At 39.5% G+C, this 20,272-nt stretch overlaps 2 protein-coding genes and 1 long non-coding RNA gene across 3 annotated transcripts; 2 read left to right on the top strand and 1 right to left on the bottom strand.

The window, feature by feature from the left end:
• Positions 1–1,518: 1,518 nt before the first annotated feature.
• On the top strand, positions 1,519–17,264 carry LOC130465562 (uncharacterized). Its single transcript, XM_056834370.1, has 14 exons — positions 1,519–2,113; positions 3,822–3,905; positions 6,754–6,799; positions 6,884–6,977; positions 11,635–11,773; positions 12,358–12,432; positions 13,305–13,384; positions 14,198–14,312; positions 14,861–15,009; positions 16,238–16,514; positions 16,599–16,701; positions 16,780–16,907; positions 16,988–17,066; positions 17,147–17,264. Exons 9-14 carry the CDS (start codon positions 14,863–14,865, stop codon positions 17,262–17,264), a joined length of 852 nt encoding a protein of 283 aa, XP_056690348.1. The 5' UTR covers positions 1,519–2,113; positions 3,822–3,905; positions 6,754–6,799; positions 6,884–6,977; positions 11,635–11,773; positions 12,358–12,432; positions 13,305–13,384; positions 14,198–14,312; positions 14,861–14,862.
• LOC130465561 (uncharacterized) lies at positions 5,175–12,634 on the top strand. Its single transcript, XM_056834369.1, has 12 exons — positions 5,175–6,065; positions 6,262–6,340; positions 6,438–6,496; positions 6,595–6,629; positions 6,729–6,799; positions 6,884–6,977; positions 7,053–7,123; positions 7,209–8,090; positions 8,200–11,508; positions 11,576–11,743; positions 12,358–12,432; positions 12,525–12,634. Exons 1-12 carry the CDS (start codon positions 5,175–5,177, stop codon positions 12,632–12,634), a joined length of 5,844 nt encoding a protein of 1,947 aa, XP_056690347.1.
• A 222-nt stretch (positions 17,265–17,486) lies between the features above and the next one.
• Positions 17,487–18,337, bottom strand: LOC130466073 (uncharacterized). The gene is made up of 2 exons (XR_008926094.1): positions 18,216–18,337; positions 17,487–18,133 (listed from the first exon to the last, which is right to left on the bottom strand). It is a non-coding gene; the product is annotated as an uncharacterized lncRNA (long non-coding RNA).
• Positions 18,338–20,272: the final 1,935 nt, after the last annotated feature.

The raw sequence follows: 20,272 nt of genomic DNA on the forward strand, positions 1-20,272 counted from the left end.
TAATCAAAATTCCGATCCAACCCGTAAAACTAGATCTAACCCGAAAACCCTGATCCGATATTTACCCTTTCCGACATCTATTAGAAATCCTGACCCAAACCAAATCCGACCCAATTATCAAAATATTGAAGTAACTCGAAACCTTAATGGACCCAACGAGATTTTCCGAGTTAATCTCCAAGATTAACACATTAGTAAATCATGCAAATGATAAATCCAAGGAAGAATTTCACTTCTTCCAAGGAAATTCACTTTAAAAAATGTGAATTTCCTTGGAAGAAGTAAAATTTTCCTTGGATTTATCACTTCCCGTAAATCAAGTGACATTGAGACAAATAAAAGCAACAACATCTTCCTCCTCCTCCTCCTCTTCGCTACCTCTGTCATCTCTCACCATCTTCCTCCTCCTCGCGCTACTCATCCATGGAGTACTCCTTGATTTTGCTGGCGATGGTGGTTGTGCTCGTCGTCGCGAGATTTCCCTTTCCTAGATCGACGATGCTCATCGTCGTCTTCCTCATCGTCATATAGCAGCGGCGACGCTTATATCCTTGGTGGTGTTTGTCGTATTCCTCATCGCCCATCGAATTTCGATTTCTTTTCTCCTTGTCCTTTCCATCTCCTGGGTTTCATGCGATAGATCTGGGATTTCCATCCCTCTCCCATATTTTTTTTACATAAATATATAGTCAAATAACGTATACAACTATAATCTTAAAAGTATATATACAGTCATCCAATTGTTCAACTATTATTTTCTACTCCATTCGTTCCTTTTTTATCTTCCTATTGTGGAATCAGGGTGGAAATTAAAAACACTAGAATCTTGTAATGACGAGGTGTAAGAATGTGGAATCAGGGTGGAAATTAAAAAAACTAGAATCTTATAATGACGAGGTGTAAGAGAAAGTAATAAAGAAAATAAAGGAGAGAGAATATATTTTTATTAAAGTAATAAAAAATAATAAAAGTGGGGTGGGTGGATGAATGGGGAAAGGTAAATGAATTAAACAAGGGATGGTGGAAAAATTTGTGGTAGAATATGTAAAGATTCTTAGGTATTTTTGATAATTAGAAAGATAAAGAAGAATATTTGGGTAAAATATCATGTCCATAAAAAAGAAACAGAAATAAAAACGCTATTTATAGAAATAGGAAAATATAAAAAAGTAACAAAGTGGGGTGGGTGGATGAATGGGGAAAGGTAAATGAATTAAACAAGGGATGGTGGAAAAATTTGTGGTAGAATATGTAAAGATTCTTAGGTATTTTTGATAATTAGAAAGATAAAGAAGAATATTTGGGTAAAATATCATGTCCATAAAAAAGAAACAGAAATAAAAACGCTATTTATAGAAATAGGAAAATATAAAAAAGTAACGGAGGGAGTACTACGTATTTCACTATTGAGTAACTAGTCTTATATGCACGCGATGCGTGCGAGATTATATAAAAAACTAAAAGTTGTGTTATTACAACTATTCATGCTAAATAATATATATACTTCATATCCCAAACCTTTAAAATGTGTGGGATGGAAACACTATGCTTATGCATAGTGTTATGAGTCTTATATCCTTGATTTTCACTATTCATAAGGAATTTTCCCTACATCCCTTCCCTTTGTTTGCTCTATGCTATTTGCTAAGCCACCCAAGGTTCAAACCTTGATTCAAGCATTTTCCCAAATTCCTTTTCCTTTCTTTATTTTTCCTTCTTTATTTCCTGCTTTCTTAATTTACTGGCGGTTCTCTTTTCTTTCTGTTTCTTCCTTCCATTTTTCTCTCCTCTGTTTCCCCTTTTGCCTCACCTTCTCCGCCTGTGTCTCCTTCTTCGCTTTGCTCCCTTTGATCCAGCTTGTTGCTTCTTCGCAGTTCGTCTTATCTTGTGCGGCGGCGCTATTCTTCTACGACGATCGGAACTCTTCCAGCCTGTGGGAAGCATTGAATTCATTACCTGACGCAATTGAATTGGTTAGTTAGGCAAACCTTCATTCCTAGATGATCATTCGATTGGTAAATAGTTCATTGCTTCCCACATGCTTGAAATCTTTCCGCCTTTGGTTACTGGTTAGGATGGTGGTTTGATTAACAACTTGATAGGTTGTTAACAGGTATGTTCTATATTTATCATCTACTAATTTTGAGTTTTTTTTGCGATTTAGGGTTTTTTCGATTAAATCTTGAATCTGGAAATTGTTGATTCAGAGTAATTTTGGGGGTTTTCTTTTGCAATTTACCTCTTTTTCGATTGCATCTGTAAATTGTTGATTCTGGTGCATTAATCATCTTCAGCCTTATGTTATTTTTTGTTGCTTCCATTAATTCTCTTGATTACATGTTCATTCGTAGGTTGGAGTGTTAACTGTGGTGTTTTCTCCCCTTAACTGTGGTGCATTAATCCTTTTTCTCTTGATTTTGGGTTCTGGAATTAATCCTCTTCATTACATGTTAATTCATACTCTACAGTATTACTTATGGTGTTTTAGCTTCACACTTAGATTTCTAAGACAACCCTGTTTTTTGGGTTCAACTTGTGCACATCCCTCTTTTTCCTGGGATAGTACAACCTTCCCCTTACTCTTGGGTTCGGCTTGTGCACATCCCTCTTTTCCTGGGATAGTACAACCTTCCTTGTACTCAAAATCACACCATGCTGCCTTTTTTTATTATCCCTTTTTTTGTGGCTGTGTGTGTTAGAGGGCTTTATCAGTTGTCCTATTTCCAATTTCTAGAACTGCTGGTTTCCAAAAGTAGACACCTATATATAAAGGGAGGGGGGTTCTCTTTCCTTTTTAGGGTTTTGCTTCACCGGTTGTTTTACTTTGTTTGGAAAGGTAGTGCAATCAACTTTGCTCCCTTTTACCAGTTGTTTTCCTTTGTTTGGAAAGGTGGTGCAATCAGCTTTGCTCCCTTTTATTACTCATACTAATAACAAGGTTAAGATTAGCTATGTGTTCATGTTAACTCACATAATTAGAGTGGTTGTAATGTTGCTTCTTGATGCTCGTTTGTTGTCAATCTAATGTAATCTGCCTATTTAAAATCCCAAGCCATATGATCTACCAGAAATTTTGTCTACCCTTGACGGAAATCCTCCTACGATCTATGGACATGTATCGGTGAATACTGAATGTGCACTCCTTGGTCCTTTGCTGGTGTTTTTAAAAAAGAACATCCGTTTTTTTCCCATTTGTTTAGTGTTATTTTGTATACTCTGTGCACATACTTGTAAATTTATTGTCCGTTCTTCTGGGGTGCCATTCTTTCAGTTAACACAAGTTTCTATATAATACAAGATGAGGATCATTATGCACTAAGGTAGTTATGTAGTCATATCCCTAAGCTGTGATGAAATATTGAGATGTTTATGCATTGAGATCCCTAATTCAGTTTGCCGTCTTTATTGGTAACGTCCCTGAATTTCGAGGTTCAATGCTGTAACAAGTTGCCTTGTTGCTTGGTCTTTGTGTTGGCTAGGTCGTCGTGTTGCCTTTTACTGCACTTTTTCCCTGTCACTTGTGTGTGTGTGTGCGCACATACACAATATAGAACTATTTTGTCTATGCATAACTTCCCTTTGATGCTAATTTTTATCCGTGTAGTTTGGAGCGAACACGTGCCTCTGTTTCCAATTTTTGTAATTAGGCATGTTTTATCCAGTTGTTGTTTGGCATATATTTGCTAGAGTAGTTAGCTAGCTAATTTACGTAAACTGATGTGTAACTGCCGTTTGTTACTGTCTAAGTTTTGCATTTTGGATCCGTGTTTTTATCTGGGGACAACTAATTTAGTCATTTGTTCTTGTCTGTTGTTGCATAGGCAGGACAGGTGTTGCAAGCATCATTGCTCGGTTTGGTTCCGAGTGTTTCCGGCTATCCTTGCTTTGCCTCTTGAGTGCGTTAGGTTAGTGCCCGAACTATTCTGCCTGCTGTTCATTGTGCCGGTTATTATAGTTTTTCCGTCCTGGCCTGCAATACAGGCAGCGTTGGTTTGAATAGATTGTGTTCTTGTTGCTTAGTTGTATGCATATACATGTTTTGCCATTGCCTGCTGGTTTATTAACTCTCTTGGGGGTTACCAAAGCATTCATTTCCGTCCGAGATTCCTCTTTTTCCCTGTAATATTTGGGTCACAACATTAGAGGTAGTCAACCCTTCAACCGCCCTCTAGCCTTATCCTTTTATGCTTATAGTGTAAGCCCTAGGTGTGCATCCATGTGTGTGGTGATGTTTTGTCCATTGACCTGATTATATATTTGTCTTTGGCTTGTTGTGATAGCATACTGAAATGGGACAATTGGGTGGAAGTTAACATAGCATTGCAATTTTCAGCAGTCACGCACTAATTACTACGGGGTGATTCGGGGTATCAATCTGTTGCTATTGGTATGTTTAGTCGTAATATAGATGGAGTATCGTGTATTGTGTGTTTGTTGGTAGTGTTTAAGGTTTACACACTGAAGAGAGTTCAACTGTCCCTGGATATACAGTGCCACTAAAATCCCAAACATATAGGATAGCTCAATATCAATCGAATCCTAATACTATAAGTAAGTATGGCTGACGGAGTCACTGTCTCCATGTAGTCTGCCTGACTGAATAGCTACCTATAGTGTGCTTACTTGAATCAGACTGTGACCTATAGTGTGGTTGGCTACAAGAGTTAACGAGAACCTAAGTCTTTTGGAACCGACTCACCTTTTTCAATTGGTCCTAACTGACAACACGTACACACAGCTAATAGTGGTGAGCCCAGCAAGGTTTCCCCCCTTTATGTTTATCATACACTTACATCCCAATATTTTAAAAAATCCAGTGTTAGGTCTAGGTTTATGCTAGGGTGGTTAGCCAACATTTGAGTGTTTTAGTTTTTGTTGCTGCCTGTAGAGCAGTTGTACAGTGGGCTAACAAGCTAATTGCCTTGTTCATTTTGCATGGTCATCTGCAATCCTGATTTTAAGTCCAACAGCGAGTTCTTGTACTTCTTGCTTTGCTCGGTGTGCCTAACCATATACGTGCCCAGTCTCAGACTGTTTGCTTGCTTATGTGCCTAAAATCCCCTTAATTTAGCCTTTTCCCATCACAGGTTATGGCAGTGCCGCCCGCACAAATCCGTATTCCTTTTCAGCCTCTTTTGAGGCAGGTTGTAGAGTGCTTGCACTTTCCAAAGCCAATGTACGATATGTTAGATATAGATAAAAATAATGTTTGCGTGGCGGTGAGGCCGGGAACGAGTGCAATTGCTTATGTGTACATTGGCGGAGAAGCTCCTACACTGGAGGAGTCTTGCGAGAGAGCTGCTGAGAAGGCTGTCCGTAGCCTTATAAAAAAATATGATGTTGTTGTTGAGGATTTTACTTCTGCTAGCAATAAGGCCCTTGAAAGATGTGCGAGGTTGTATCGTCTCAAGAGAGTTGAGTTAGAGGGTATTGAAAGCGGACATCCACAGGTCCTGCCTCCAGAACATCATTGTATGGACATTCGAGTTTCTGTGAAACACGTGCGTCTGGATTATATAGGAGTATTGCGCACCGTGGTTGCCCAGACTCAAGTCTTGCTTGCTCCTATTGAGCATCTCCAGTTTGGGCCTCACACTTGGGTTTGTTGGTTGACATTCACAAGTCCGCACAAGAGTAATGCTATGGAGTCTGTTGTTGGGGATTATACAGAGACTCTTGAGGATGCTAAGCAAAGTGTAGCAAAGAAGGCCATCTATTGCTTGATGCGCCTCTATGCTTTTGAACTTGTAGACGCGAACTATGGGTCTGGGAAATACGCTGCTGTTGTGTATTCTCTTGAACAAGAAAGTTGCTCGACTGTGAGGGAGCGCATGTCCGGGGTTAAAGAAACTATTCAGCCTAGCGCCCTTGTGATTGAGCAAGACTGCTTGACTCCCCGTGGTTGTCCATTTCAGATACCCTCTATGATTACTGCTCCTCTCCCCCCCAAAAAGCGCATGTCCAGACCCTCTTTTGTCAGGCCATCTGTTCCTGGTTCTACTTCTGCAACCCCGGTCTTCTTTGTTCCACCTGAACTTGACACTGTGTTCAAACGCCGGAAGACTGTTTAACCTACCGAAATAGTTCAACCTTTGGGGTGTGAGCACACCGTGCTCTGTTTCGTGAAACTGCCTCCTCTTTTGATGGGACAAGCCTAGATGTATTCCTAGAATTTAGGTGGCTTGTATATGTAATATTAGGGGTGATGGTTCTCTTTTGGTTCCCTCTTGCTGTATCGCCATACAGTTTCTCTTTTGTTAGCTGTCAAGCTTGTTAGGTAGTTCAAGTTGTAATGGTGCTATGTTTAGAAATTCTGGTTCGTCGTATATGGCGATCATATGTATGCTTTTAATAGCAGTCAACTTTGTATTGAATCCTTATGTTTAAATGAAATTCAGTTTGTTTTGGAGCACTCTTCTTTGTATCCTGCTTTACAGTGCTTTTCCCTTTCCTTGATGTATCGTGTCTCACTTCCCTGATGCTGCCTCCTGCTCATGTTTCTTGTTGTTAATTGCATTCTAAATTTACCTAGGGTTGTTTGATATGTAAATGTAAGTTGGTGGACACACCAGACTAACATGTATGTCTATTCAGGTCTGTAGGTTGTGTTCACAGTTATTGAATGTTGGGTTTTGGTTGAGGAGAGGCTCTCACTTGTGTTGTTCGTTTTGTACACAGCGTGTTCTTTGTGCCTTTGTTTGTCGACTTAGCTTATTTTGTGTTTGCAGATTAAACAGCCGATGGTTTGTGCAGGGAACTGAACATTTGGAAATAGGTAGCGTGCCAACTTATGTGATGAGTAAGTTCCTCCGCCTTTTCATGCGTGTGGTTTTTTTTATTAAGTGTCTTACACATAGCCTGCTATGAATTCTGTTAAACATAGATCAATTCTTGAGTAGTTCGTATGTAAGCCGTCCAAGATGCAGCAAGCGCATGAGGAGTGTGCAGGCCATGGCTGAGCCTACAGGTTCATGCAGGTAATGGTATATAACAAAGCCATGTTCCATAGTTACTTTGCATGTTTATAAACAGGCTTATTCGTTGTTTTACAGTGAGTTGCCTGAGGTTAGAACACAACCACCCAAGAAACCGAGGGCAAAGAATACTAGGCCAAAACCACCAAGTACTTTTAAACATGTCCTTAAATCATCTTAATTATTAACACCTGGTTAAATATCCATCGCTAATATGTATACCCTGTGAACCAGAGGTGCCTGCTGCAGTGATTGGACAGCCATTACCGGCTGCACCTCTTGCACTATCTCCACCTGAATATTGCCCAAAATGTTCTGCAAAGAAGTTCCAATTTGAGTCGCTGCACTTTTGTTGCGGCAATGGAGAAATTAAACTAGCTTCCAATGCATACCCAGATGAGCTTGTAAAGCTATTTGATTCCCGAGACAGTGATGCTGTGCATTTCAGAACATATGCACGGCTTTACAATAATCTATTTGCTTTTAGCTCCCTTGGGGGGGACTTAAGTTCGAAGACCGAAAAAGGCATATATGTATTTAAGCTACATGGGCAAATATATCACTATCTCCCTAATTTGCTTCCCACTAATGACAACCCTAAATATTTGCAACTATACTTTTATGATGGCCAACACGAGGCTGAAAATCGGGTAGGCTGTTTCCCAGAATTAAAGCCAGAAATTATCGCTATCCTAATGAATGTCATGCAAAGAAACCCATATGCTAGATTTTTTAGATCCTTACAAGAAATGGAGGTCCATGAAGATACCCAGATTTTACTTAACAAAAACACTGTGCTAAATCAGAATGTCTATAACGCTCCTACATCCGATGAAGTTGCAGTCATTTGGTCTGAAAGCACATCTTCCAGTACAAGTAGAAGTCCACATATATTGGTTTCCGGAAAATCAAACAGTTCCCATAGAATAATGCATTATTATGGTTGTTATGATGCACTTCAGTATCCGCTCTTATTCCCATTTGGAGATTGTGGATGGCATCAAGGGCTTAAAAAGATGTCAACGGGTGGGCAACAACAGCTTGCCACTCATCAGGATCCTGTCTTATCGTGTGCTGTCCACACTGTTGAAGACTTCTTGGCTCAAGAAGATAACCGTATGCCTTACTAATTTCATTTACTCTGTTCTACCCATGGCTACATTCTTTTTTTAGCATATCTCTTTTGCATCTGTAATAACATATGGCCTATTGTTTTGCTTACCAGTTGCTCATCAAGGTCGGGAAGGATCAGCTAAGCATATCTCTTGCAGAGAGTATTATGCTTATAAGCTTCAGATACGCCCTTGTAACATGCTGCTAAGGGCAGGGAGGTGCTTCCAACAGTACATTGTTGACATGTACGTGAAGATTGAAAACACTCGCTTGGACTTTTTCCGAAAGAACCAGCAAACTATCAGGGCAGATTTGTACCAAGGTATACTCGACACTGTCGAGAGCGGTGAAAACAGTGCAGCTAATGTGGGGCATCGAGTTGTGTTACCACCAAGTTTTCTGGGGGGGCCTAGGGATATGAAAAAGAGGTATTTGAATGCGATGTCCTTAGTTAAGAAGTATGGGAAGCCTGATTTGTTCCTTACAATGACGTGCAATCCTAATTGGCCAGAGATTAAACAAGAGTTGGCTGTCGGAGAGGAGGCACAAAACCGGCCAGATTTAGTTTCAAGGATTTTCCGTGCTAAACTGATAGCGCTAAAACACCATATCATGAAAAAAAAAATATTTGGTGAAGTTGCTGCTATGATATATGTTGTTGAGTTCCAGAAACGGGGGTTGCCGCACGCTCATTTCCTTGTTATCCTTAAACCCAATTCTAAGATTAGAAGCCCTGCTGACTTTGATAAGTTTGTTTCTGCTGAGATCCCTCCTCTTGCCAACCCTCACTTGAGGAAGATTGTTCTTCAACACATGATGCATGGCCCATGTGGACAACTGAACCCTGATTGTGCGTGCATGAAACGGAAAGGTAATGAGGGGCACTGCAAGTATGGATATCCGAAAAAATTTGCTGCCGAGACAACTAACAGCAGCGATGGATACCCACTTTATAAAAGGATAGATACTGGAGAAAGTGTTTGTATTCGCAGGGTTAATATGGATAACAGGTCAGTTATTCCGTATAACCCGTACCTATCATCACTTTTTGATTGCCACTTAAACGTTGAGGTTTGTTCGACCATAATGGCAGTCAAATACCTGTACAAATATGTGTACAAGGGCCATGACAGGATCTCATTCAACGTGCAGGATGGTAGCACTGCTATTGTTGATGAGATACAACAGTACCAGGTTGGGAGGTGGGTTTCCCCGTGTGAGGCAGCATGGAGAATTTTCGGGTTCGATCTGTTTGAGATGTTTCCATCGGTGTTGCCTCTGCAAATACATCTGCCTAACTTGCAGACAATCCAGGTAATGCCTCATGAGAATTTAGACGAGATCATTTTAAATGATAAAAGATCTCGAACTCAACTTACAGAATTCTTTAGGATGAATGCTGCCACACCTGATGGAACGGGCTATACATATGCAGAATTTCCAGAGCATTATAAGTGGGAGGGTAAAGAATGGAAAAAAAGAAGCAACAAGACCGTTGTTGTTGGCAGGCTCACTTTTGTAGCACCTGCTGAAGGGGAACGTTACTTCCTCAGATTATTACTGATGCATGTGGATAGCCCGCGATCCTTTGATCATCTCCGAACTGTTGATGGATATAAGTGTGCCACTTTTCAGGAGACAGCTCTGCGGCTGAAATTGCTAGAGGAAGACAACGCTGTCGACTTGTGCTTAGCTGAAGCGTGTGAAGTGCAAATGCCGACTGCATTCCGACAGCTCTTTTCAACAGTGCTGATCTTCTGCCAGCCAAGTGACCCCAATGCCCTTTGGTTAAAATACTACGACGCTCTCTCTGAAGATTATAGGCACCAGTATCCGAGTTCTGATAGCAGGTCAAGGGAGCTCACTGTTAGATCTGTTGAGCAATCTCTTGAAGCAATGGGGAAATCATTTAGAGACTTTGGCCTACAACATTTAAATGATTTTCAAGATGAAGAGTTCAGGCGAACAAAAGACATTATCGATGCACTTGATGCACCGATACCTCGGGACTGTATTGATGCCCGTAACACATTAAACCAAGCACAGCAGGAGGCATTTGACAGCATTATTGACCACGTTCTTAAAGGGAAACCTGGTGCATTCTTCATAGACGGGCCCGGAGGAACAGGTAAAACCTTCCTATACAATGCTCTCTATGCAGAGGTTCGTTTGATGAACAAGATTGTCCTACCAACTGCGACATCTGGAATTGCAGCATCAAATATACCTTCTGGGAGGACTGCTCACTCTCGGTTTAAAATACCGATAGATTCTGATGCTTCCCTTGCTTGCGATGTTCCTAAACAGGGCAGTCTTGCATGTTTACTAAAAGAGACATCGTTGATTATTTGGGACGAAGCTTCAATGGCAAGGAAAGAAAATGTTGAGTCATTAGACATGCTTCTACGAGACTTGTGTGATGAGAATACCCTTTTTGGTGGCAAGCTTGTGGTTTTTGGTGGCGACTTCCGTCAGGTCCTGCCCGTCCTACCCCGCAAAACACAGCGAGAAGCTGTTGCTGCTAGCTTAGTGAGTTCTGTTCTTTGGCCTCGGTTCATTAGGTTCAATCTCACTGAAAATGTTCGGGCAAGAGAAGATCCCTACTTTTCTGCGTTTTTGCTTTCTCTTGGAAATGGTGAGCTGCAAACCGGCGAGAATGACCTTGTGCAATTGCCAATGCAGATAGTACACCCATCTGAGGTCGCTTCTGATCCTATTGCCGAACTTACTGCAATTGCATTTCCCGAGGTAGATGTTTGCAGGTCCACCCCAGGCAATTTCACAACAACGACTATACTGACCCCCCTGAATGAAGATGTTGATGATATCAATGCTACCCTGATAGACAAATTCCCTGGAGAATCTGTTATGTACAGGAGTTTTGATACAGTTCTTGATGATAATAGCGCGATCTATCCTCCTGAATTTATACACACCCTCTGCCCAGGTGGAATGAGCCCATACAAGCTCGTCTTGAAGAAAAATTGTCCAGTTCTTCTGCTTCGCAATATCCTGCCTTCGTCTGGCCTGTGCAATGGGACACGTATGATATGCAAGAATTTCTACCCGAATCTGATTGAATGCATGATCACGACTGGGCAGCACAGCGGAAGCCATGTTTTTATACCCCGAATTAGGCTTCGGTCGTCTGCATCTTCCAATTATCCTTTCCAATTTCAGAGGAAACAATTCCCTATAAAACTAAGCTTTGCAATGACGATAAACAAGTCACAAGGGCAAACACTGAGCCAAGTCTCCATCTATCTTCCCCAGCCGTGTTTCTCCCATGGTCAGCTTTATGTGGCATTGTCTCGTGCTAGAAAAGCATGTAACGTCAAAGTTGTTTCAAAACAATCTCCGGGACACCAACCTGAGCACCATGTTAGAAATGTCATCTCTTATGATGTGCTCAGATTAGCCGGTATCATATGATATACAGGTAATCTATCACAAACCTTTTTATCTGCTTCCTGATTGTGCATTTACAGCTTGCTTTGTTATTATTCTTGTACGGCTTACTGTAACCAAACATGTTCATGCCATGCAGTTGTTGCTCCTTTTTGTGCCTTTTGGTTTGTGCTGCAAATATGCCCGTGAAAAACAGCCCACCTGTGTAGAAAATCATGCAAGCACATGCATTCTAATGTCATCTGCAGGTTCCTGTTGCAGAGGAAATGATAAATAAGGTATATACCCTCTTCAGTTCTGTATGCCCTTACTTTGCTGCCTTTGATTCTGATTTATTTTAATTGAATACATCTTTGGTGAACATTCGTTGTTTTAGTGCGACTAAGTAATCTAGCATCACCCCTTATTTTCACCAGTCAATAAGGCTAGCTTATGTATAGAGACAGAAAACTTTTAGCTACAAGAAATTGAACAAGTTTGGCATAGGATCTTTCAAAAGTATTCACCCCGCATTTCAATGTTGCTATCGTCAAGTATATATATACATGCTCTTATTTGTTCTTCCATTCAACTACTAGCAGTTAATACACACTGTTTTGCTGTGCGCATCATATATAGGAGTTGAAATTATAATTCTCGGTTTCCTTCTGATTCCTAATAGACTTAACTGTTTGGTTTATTTAATTCAAATTTTGACTAGCTCTTCTCTCAAAAACTAGCAAAAACTCATAGACACATTGGAAACCTGGTGTGTCCCTTTATTCCGGATTTTGTACCTATGATCCAATGGTGTCATGCCAAATAATGTGCCAGGTAGATGTCCATCCTCTAATACTAAGCTTTAAGCTTTGTTTTGATGCAGATCAAGAAATTTTTGGTGTTCATATATGCCAAGTGAGGGCTCTGATAGCTCATACAACCTCATATTATTCTTTCTGTAAGTTCATTACACCCATCTGCTTAAATATCAACTTGCACATTGGAAGTAGCTAACTGATAAACACGTTTGCATATGTGCTATTTTGGTAGTATTTTGTGAGTCCCTTTGTGTTCTACTCTCATTATTAAAGCACCTAAGCTCAAGCGATTGGGTGACACTAAAACCAGTGTTATTAGGTCGTTTAAATGCAAGTCCTTAAACTTTAACATGGAGTTATTATAATAGCCAAAGAGATTCTATATTTTTCTGTGTTGCTCCCTCTTCGTTAATCCTTCTCCTTTTTGGTTTTCCAAAATAGAAATGCATATCCTGACAGAGTACTTTCAATTAGTATCTTCCTGCTATGCTTAACTGAATTATAGCATGTACACCCACCATAACTTCGTGATTGTTTGTGTTGATAACCTCCTTTTTTTGTGCACAGACCCCGGGTTCCAGTAACTGTTGTCAAAGGTTCTTTCTGTAGGATATTAGTATTTATAACCAGCCCGCTTAGATTTATGTGGGCTCTTTTGCTTGCCTGTTTGGTCATTGTAGTTCAGATTCAGAACAACCAAATTGCACACGTTTGCTGATTAAACCGGTATTATGAAATACATTCATATTGTAGCTTACTTAACACATCCATTGTAGGTGAGACATATTAATCACCACTTCCAGGTGAAAGAAAATAAAGTGCACACTTGTCTAATTCAAGCAGTACAGTGCATTACAGAGAATCAAAAAACTACAACGAAATAATACGGACTGTCATTGGATTCTTGTTTCAAAGTAATATGAACTACATGTGAACATAAAAAAACCTCATCTTTCTTTATTTTGAGAGTGAACCAAATGTAAACTGAAAGTTAGACTGTCGTTGCTTGCAGGTATGAGCGAGGTTCATGACGTATCCCCTCATTTTGCCCACAGTTCCAATGGTGTATGCATAATTTAGTGCGATCAAGTTGTAAGAATAGACTGCTGAATTTGGTTTTGAGATTTGTGTTCTAAACTGTTATAATGTCGTGAACATGCATTTGTTTCTGTATAGTAAGCATACTATTAAATGTAGCCGTTCTCTTGGTCAATCTTCAAAAGGTTAACCACCAATTTTAGCAAGTTTCCTAATCGAGCCGGTTTTGTATCACCACTTTTACCCACTTCCCTACTCGAGTATTCCTAATTAAGGCGTTTTTTCCCCTGTCAACTTAGCTTGAGAATATCACTTTAGACGCTTGCAACTTATCTATTACTAACTTCTTTTGAAATATACACTCGGAAACTGGTTATACGAATGTAACCATCATGGTTCTACAGATGTTGCTCACCGTAATATAGGATGTTCCGTAACCCTTTAAATAAAAAATCTCGCAGAAATCTATGAAGCACTAAACTTTCATCATGATATTAATACTTCACACTAATTTTTCCAGCCTAACCTTATATAATGTTATTAATACTTCAGCCTCTTCCAAAGGTGTTTGTTTTTTTCTCAGGAAATAAAAAACCAGCAGACCACAGTACATGGTCATACCCATTAGAGAGGTATGTATCCTTTTATATTGTAGTCCTTAAAATCAGCTGTACGTGGTAAAGATTTCCCTCTTAAAGTTTAAGGCAACACGTTTTTACATAGCAAAGTATGGTTTAAATAGTGTTAGGACATGGTAATACAAGACTTCACCTGCTACAAGGACAATAAAACACTATTCTGAATAGTTGATTTGCTGTTTTGCCCATGCCTCTTTGCTTACTGCTGTGCCTTTCTTTTGAACCACAGGTTTTCCTTCCCTCTATATATGAAGATGTAGCACCCTCTATTCAGTCCCAATCTTTTACAACCTAAGCAGAATTTTACAGCTTCCTCTCCACAATCAGAATCTGCAGTTTGTCAGGTATGACCAAATCAAATGGAATTTATTGCTTTGATGTATAAGATCATAAATGTTTGCATTATTGTTTTTCAAATGCCTGCCAATTGAATATAGATTTGTTTTACTAGGTTTGTATTCTCTGCATAACTGATAATTCAAAGTTATACAGTTACAAAAAAAGATGATGTTGTTATGTTAGCTAAAACAGAATTCATGATTATTTTGCTTTGATGTATAAGATCATAAATGTTTGCATTATTGTTTTTCAAATGCCTGCCAATTGAATATAGATTTGTTTTACTAGGTTTGTATTCTCTGCATAACTGATAATTCAAAGTTATACAGTTACAAAAAAAGATGATGTTGTTATGTTAGCTAAAACAGAATTCATGATTATTTCTGTGGGATTAATCATATTTCTTTTCTTTGTATTCTCTGCATAATTGATAATTCAAAGTTACACAGTTACAAAATAAGATGATGTTGTTATGTTAGCTAAAATAGAATTCATGATTATTTCTGTGGGATTAATCATATTTCTTTTTCTTACCATGTGTACAAACTCTAAGAAATGAAGCCTGAACGCGTGTATCTGGATCAGCTAACCGAAAAAAGCAAGGGCTACAAGGTTAAGGTCAAGGTCGTAGAGAAAGGACCGGAAAGGAACTCTCCTTCAAAGGGAATCCTATTCCAAGGACTTGTGATGGAAGATGACAAGGTATAATTGTTTCATTTCGTTTCCCTTTTTTTCATGCTTGCTTACATGTTCTCTGCCAAGTTTATTTCCATCTGTTTTGTCCCCATGCCTTTACTAAGCTGCTGACTTTTAGTTGCCTACTGAGTGTTTTATCTTTTAGAGTTAGTTCTAAGATGCTGCTTATTTCTCAAGCAGCAGTTGGTGTTGATTTTTCCTCTGAATCTGTCAACACATAGTAATTTTTTAAAAAGGAAATTCCTAATATCTCCTTTACACACTCAGTACTAGAATGCTAATAATCTGTCAACACATAATATATTGGGAAAAAGGAAATCCCTGCTAATCTGTCAACCTGGAAATGTTGAACACATAGTAGTATAACAAATATGAGTATCACAGACACTTCAGATCTGAAAAAGAGTTTACATTATGAATATCGTCCAGGAGTTTTTTTTCCTGTAAACAATAATGATTTCCCGAATAGGTATATGGGGTTCCATGTTACTTTGTAATCATACATGTTTTATGTCGAATTGTATGCATGCAACTGCTATGTTTACATTTTTTTCCCCTGGTGTACTCTCATTTCCTTCCCTGTTTGTGGTCTATGCATATGGTTTCCTATTCACGCTGCCATTCTGTTAACTTATTTAGTATTGATAGATACGTTAGATACGTTAACATAGTAGCATCGTCCAGTGATTAGAATTTTTCATTCCGTAATACCGTCCAGTGATTAGAATTTTTCCCATTATAAATACCGTCCAGTGATTAGAATTTTTCCCATTATAAATACCGTCCAGTGATTAGAGTTCCCATTATAAATACCGTCCAGTGATTAGAATTTTTCATTCCGTAATCAATGATTAGAATATCTACCTATTCTATTTACCTCGTTCCATAATAAACGATTAGAATTTCTGGAACTCCTTTCACTTAGTTGTCCATTCAGAAGAATAACTCGTAAAGTTGTACCTCCTCGCTCTTTAAAAAACATATGAACTCCTTACACTTAGTTGAAAAACATAAACATCCTACCTTCTTACTCTTCAAAAAACATAAGAACTGCTGGCCAGCGTACGTCATCTATCAAATTATTGGATTTCCTGGATACGACTGCATATTTAGTCGCACGTGGTCACCACTGGAATTAGGTTTCTGGTAATAACTAATTCCAGAAATCGAATGCGTGACCACGTGCGACTTGATTTCCAAAAAGTCGCACGTTGTATGCTATTGCTTTATGCAGGGAAATCGAATGCGTGCTGCACTTTTTGGAAATCAAATTGATGTCTACAAGGAAGCTATTGAACACTTAGGGAGTTATGAGATAGCTAATGCTACGATTAAAGCCAGCGATGAATATTGGAAAGCCAAAGACGCGAAATACGGTCTGCTTGGATACCAGATGAGCTTTGGCTCACAGGCGGTAATCCAACGAATGAATGCTGAGTCAGGGCCAGTATTACCGGAATACCAATGCCTAGCCACCATCCCAAGAGTGTATGATCCAACTGACAGATTTGGTAAAGAACCTACCCTCTTCCCTACTATGTTGTGATACTATACACATGCGCCAATACTTATTTCTATGCTCCTTTTATTTGCAGATATTGTTGCTGTTGTTCTATACCTCGAAGAAGAAGCACGGAAAGTCACTGGATTTGAACAACGCGAATACTTAGTTCGTGAAATTGTGGTGACAGACCATAGGTACGACTCATACTCTATTTAAAAATCTAAACATCTTGCGCTTTAATCATCAGTGCCAAACCTTCGCCACTTTTGCAGCAATGAGCAGCCAATCACAATTACTGTTTGGAACGAGCTGACTGGAGAACATTGCAAACCGCTCTCCTCATGGGCAGAACAGTTCACTGTTTTTGGATTCACGGCTTTGAGAGGCAGCTTTCATAAAGGTTTTGATTACCTTAATCCTCCATTAGTGTCTGAATACACAGTTTCAATTATCTTACAAAAGACGCTGCGAAATGTACAGGATTTTCCCTTGGTTCCACCATGTCTACTAGAATCATTACTGATCCAAAAGGAGAAAGAGCAGACGCATTGAGGGAATGGTAAGACAGCACATGTCATTCCTTATCCTTTAAAAACACAACATAAAATACCTGGCAACTAACCTCGATATGTTTTGTAGGGTCAAAAATCGCACCGACTGGCTGAGTGACAGGCAAGCAAGGGTATTGGATGTCAGGAACCCTACGAAAGAGAAGGTGATCATCACACTGGACTCCCTAAAGCTAAAAAGGGTATAAACCTTTGCTTTTGTCCTATGTACCTTGATTATCGTCTACAATTATTAAAACTCCAGTCAATGACACAATAATCTCAGATGATTTCATATTCCCAACAACAAAAAACTAATATTTCTAGGCTGCCATATCAGTGTTGGACTATGTTTGCATTGCATAACTGCTAAGCTAAGCTAAGCTAAGTAAGGAAAAAATGTCAGCAAAAAGAAAAAAAAAAACGGATAATGGAAGGAACATCAAAGATATTACATAGCCTAAACTAAATTGCGTTGCATAGCTACTAAAAATAGATAGGGAATTTAAGGACTGCTACAACATCATCATTGTGTTTACATTGCATTGCATAACCTAAACTATATTGCATTGCATAACTGCTAAACTAAGTAACGACAAAATACCATCCAATCAACTACGCTAACTTTACATTCAGTGAGAACAGAATACACAGGTAGTTTTTGTCTGATTAGAGCTGTTATAATGTTGCTTCATAATAAAGCGATCATATGCGAAAAAGTGACGGCCTCAAGAAAGTGGCCCGGGGTAACTGAGCTTAAACCTGTTGGAAACCCACACTCATATGCGAAAAAGTGATACACAAATAATGTATGTCTTATTGTTCCGTTAATGTAGATGCACTTCAGAATATAAAGAAGTGTGCCTGACTTGTGAACCTGTCGGATTTTTTCCCTAGCCTTACAACACCTTGCAAGAGCAACGCCATTGGCTCAGGGTTACAATACCCAACCCTCAAATGAGCACGATCAATGCATACCTGCGGTGCTCTGCTTGTGGACGGCGTGGAGACATTCCAGCAGGGACATCCTACACTTGCACCAGATGTAAGGCAGATACCGTGTCTACTCCAAAGTAAGCTGCAAACTTTAGAATGCTTTGTTACAGACGAATACATGTAATGCTGTGTCACACTTTTGCAAATGATCATTGCAGGATTACCTACAATTTCGTGGCATCTGATGGGACTGGCACAATGGAATGCACCTCGTTCACTGAAGATTCTGAAAAGTTGTTCAGGATGACGGCTGCAGACACGTTCAGGATGAAGAACAGCGTAAGCCTATCTCCCTTAGACTAACAAGTCAACCATGGAAGAATGTTGCAAAACCCATTAGAATGTACACATATACAAATTTAGAAAGAAAAGAACGCAACGCTGCACATTGTTATAAAATTAGGCGACCACTGTAAAAAATCAACTTTAAATTTATCAGGTTAAAACTGCAAATTACATAAGAAATGAAAGACAAACAGAGACCACACAAAGGGCATTCGAACTTGTTATACACACTTCCCTGATGACATTTAAATTCTTACAGTGGACTATCAAAAACTTAGTAGGTAGATAACTTATTAAACAATCAGCCATATACTTGCATATGAAATTAGGAGCTTATTGCAGTTTGTGTTGCCTTTATTAATCCTTCGGTGTCAGTTGTTTCTTCTACCATACATAGGCTGGAAAACGTTTCCTAAGCTTAACAAACACCTGTGTTTCCAGAATGATGCAACGACCTTTGAACAGCTCCAGGAAATGCTCAAGTCCAACCACTTTCTGCTGGAAGTCGGTCCAACAATGGGCCTTTCAAAGAACGGCGTGCTTGAATGGTGCTTGAAATCGATTGATTTGGAATCTGGGGAGGCCCAAGCAGAAAATGTTGAGCATCACTTTGCTGATCAGCAGGCTGAACAGGGTCCGAGTGCCAGCCAGGTGCTTGCACAAGCAACGATTGCTAGGCAGCAGCTTGAACAACCAACGCTTCGTAGGAAGAACCCTGAGCAAGCAATGGTTACTGGGAAGCAGCCAGAGCAAGGAGCCATTCCTCAAAAGAAACTGAAGCAGGCCCAAGCAGAAAATGTTGAGCATCACTTTGCTGATCAGCAGGCTGAACAGGGTCCGAGTGCCAGCCAGGTGCTTGCACAAGCAACAATTGCTAGGCAGCAGCTTGAACAACCAACACTTCGTAGGAAGAACCCTGAGCAAGCAATGGTTACTGGGAAGCAGCCAGAGCAAGGAGCCATTCCTCAAAAGAAACTGAAGCAGGAATTCATAGCTGAGCTCCATGCTGCACAGGGGAGTATTGCAAGACAATCAGACGAAGAGGAGGATGACTCATCTGGTAAGTAATTCAAGTGCATCATTAGTTGTCCCTTTTGCTTAGGATGAAGAAGCCAGATCCTCTGGTATGTAATTCAAGTCAATCAGTCATCCACCCTTTTGCTTAGCTAAGATTAATGTCTTGTAAAATAATTAGTATTGTAGTTGATCTACCTTGGAAACTTGTAAGATATAGGTAGTCTCTACTTAGCCTGGAATCAACGAGTCCTACACTTCATGCCAACAGAAATAGCTTCTGTTGCGATCGTATAGAAGGTGGGAATGAAGCCTCACTATCTAGAACCCCTTACATATTTTGTAATATAAACATAAGAACTCTTGTTCTATTCTAACTCGGGCACTATGCCGAGTACCTTATATTCTAATTTGCACGAGTGCTTTGTATCTATATTCCATTATAACTCGGGCACTATGCCGAGTACCTTATGTTCTAATTTGCACGAGTACTTTGTATCTATCTTCCATAGACAAAATTATGATGGTCGCCAATTCGTACGGTTCCATAACTTCGTGATTGTTTGTGTCATCTTTTACCATTTGCAATTGTTTTGAGCTTAATGGTTAGCTCGGTGTTTGAAGCACGCTAATTAAATATACCAAACCGATTCTAATATTTTGGGGGACCGCGCGCGGTAGCGCGCGGTCCAACAACTAGTATATTTAAAAGCATCTAATAGTGAAACTATACTCATGCTCTTATATGACAGATAAATCTTAATCAAAGTACCAAAATAAAGAAATTAAACATATAACGTGTTTCCTTTTTTTTTGTTTTTTTAATTATTCCTGCATATTAACTTGTCTAACCACATTTCTGCCCAATCAATTTGCAACGATTATAAGAATATTTTGGATTAAAATCTTCGATTGTTGATGG

This window comes from Spinacia oleracea, chromosome 1, assembly GCF_020520425.1.
Source record: "Spinacia oleracea cultivar Varoflay chromosome 1, BTI_SOV_V1, whole genome shotgun sequence".
Lineage (NCBI taxonomy): Eukaryota > Viridiplantae > Streptophyta > Magnoliopsida > Caryophyllales > Amaranthaceae > Spinacia > Spinacia oleracea.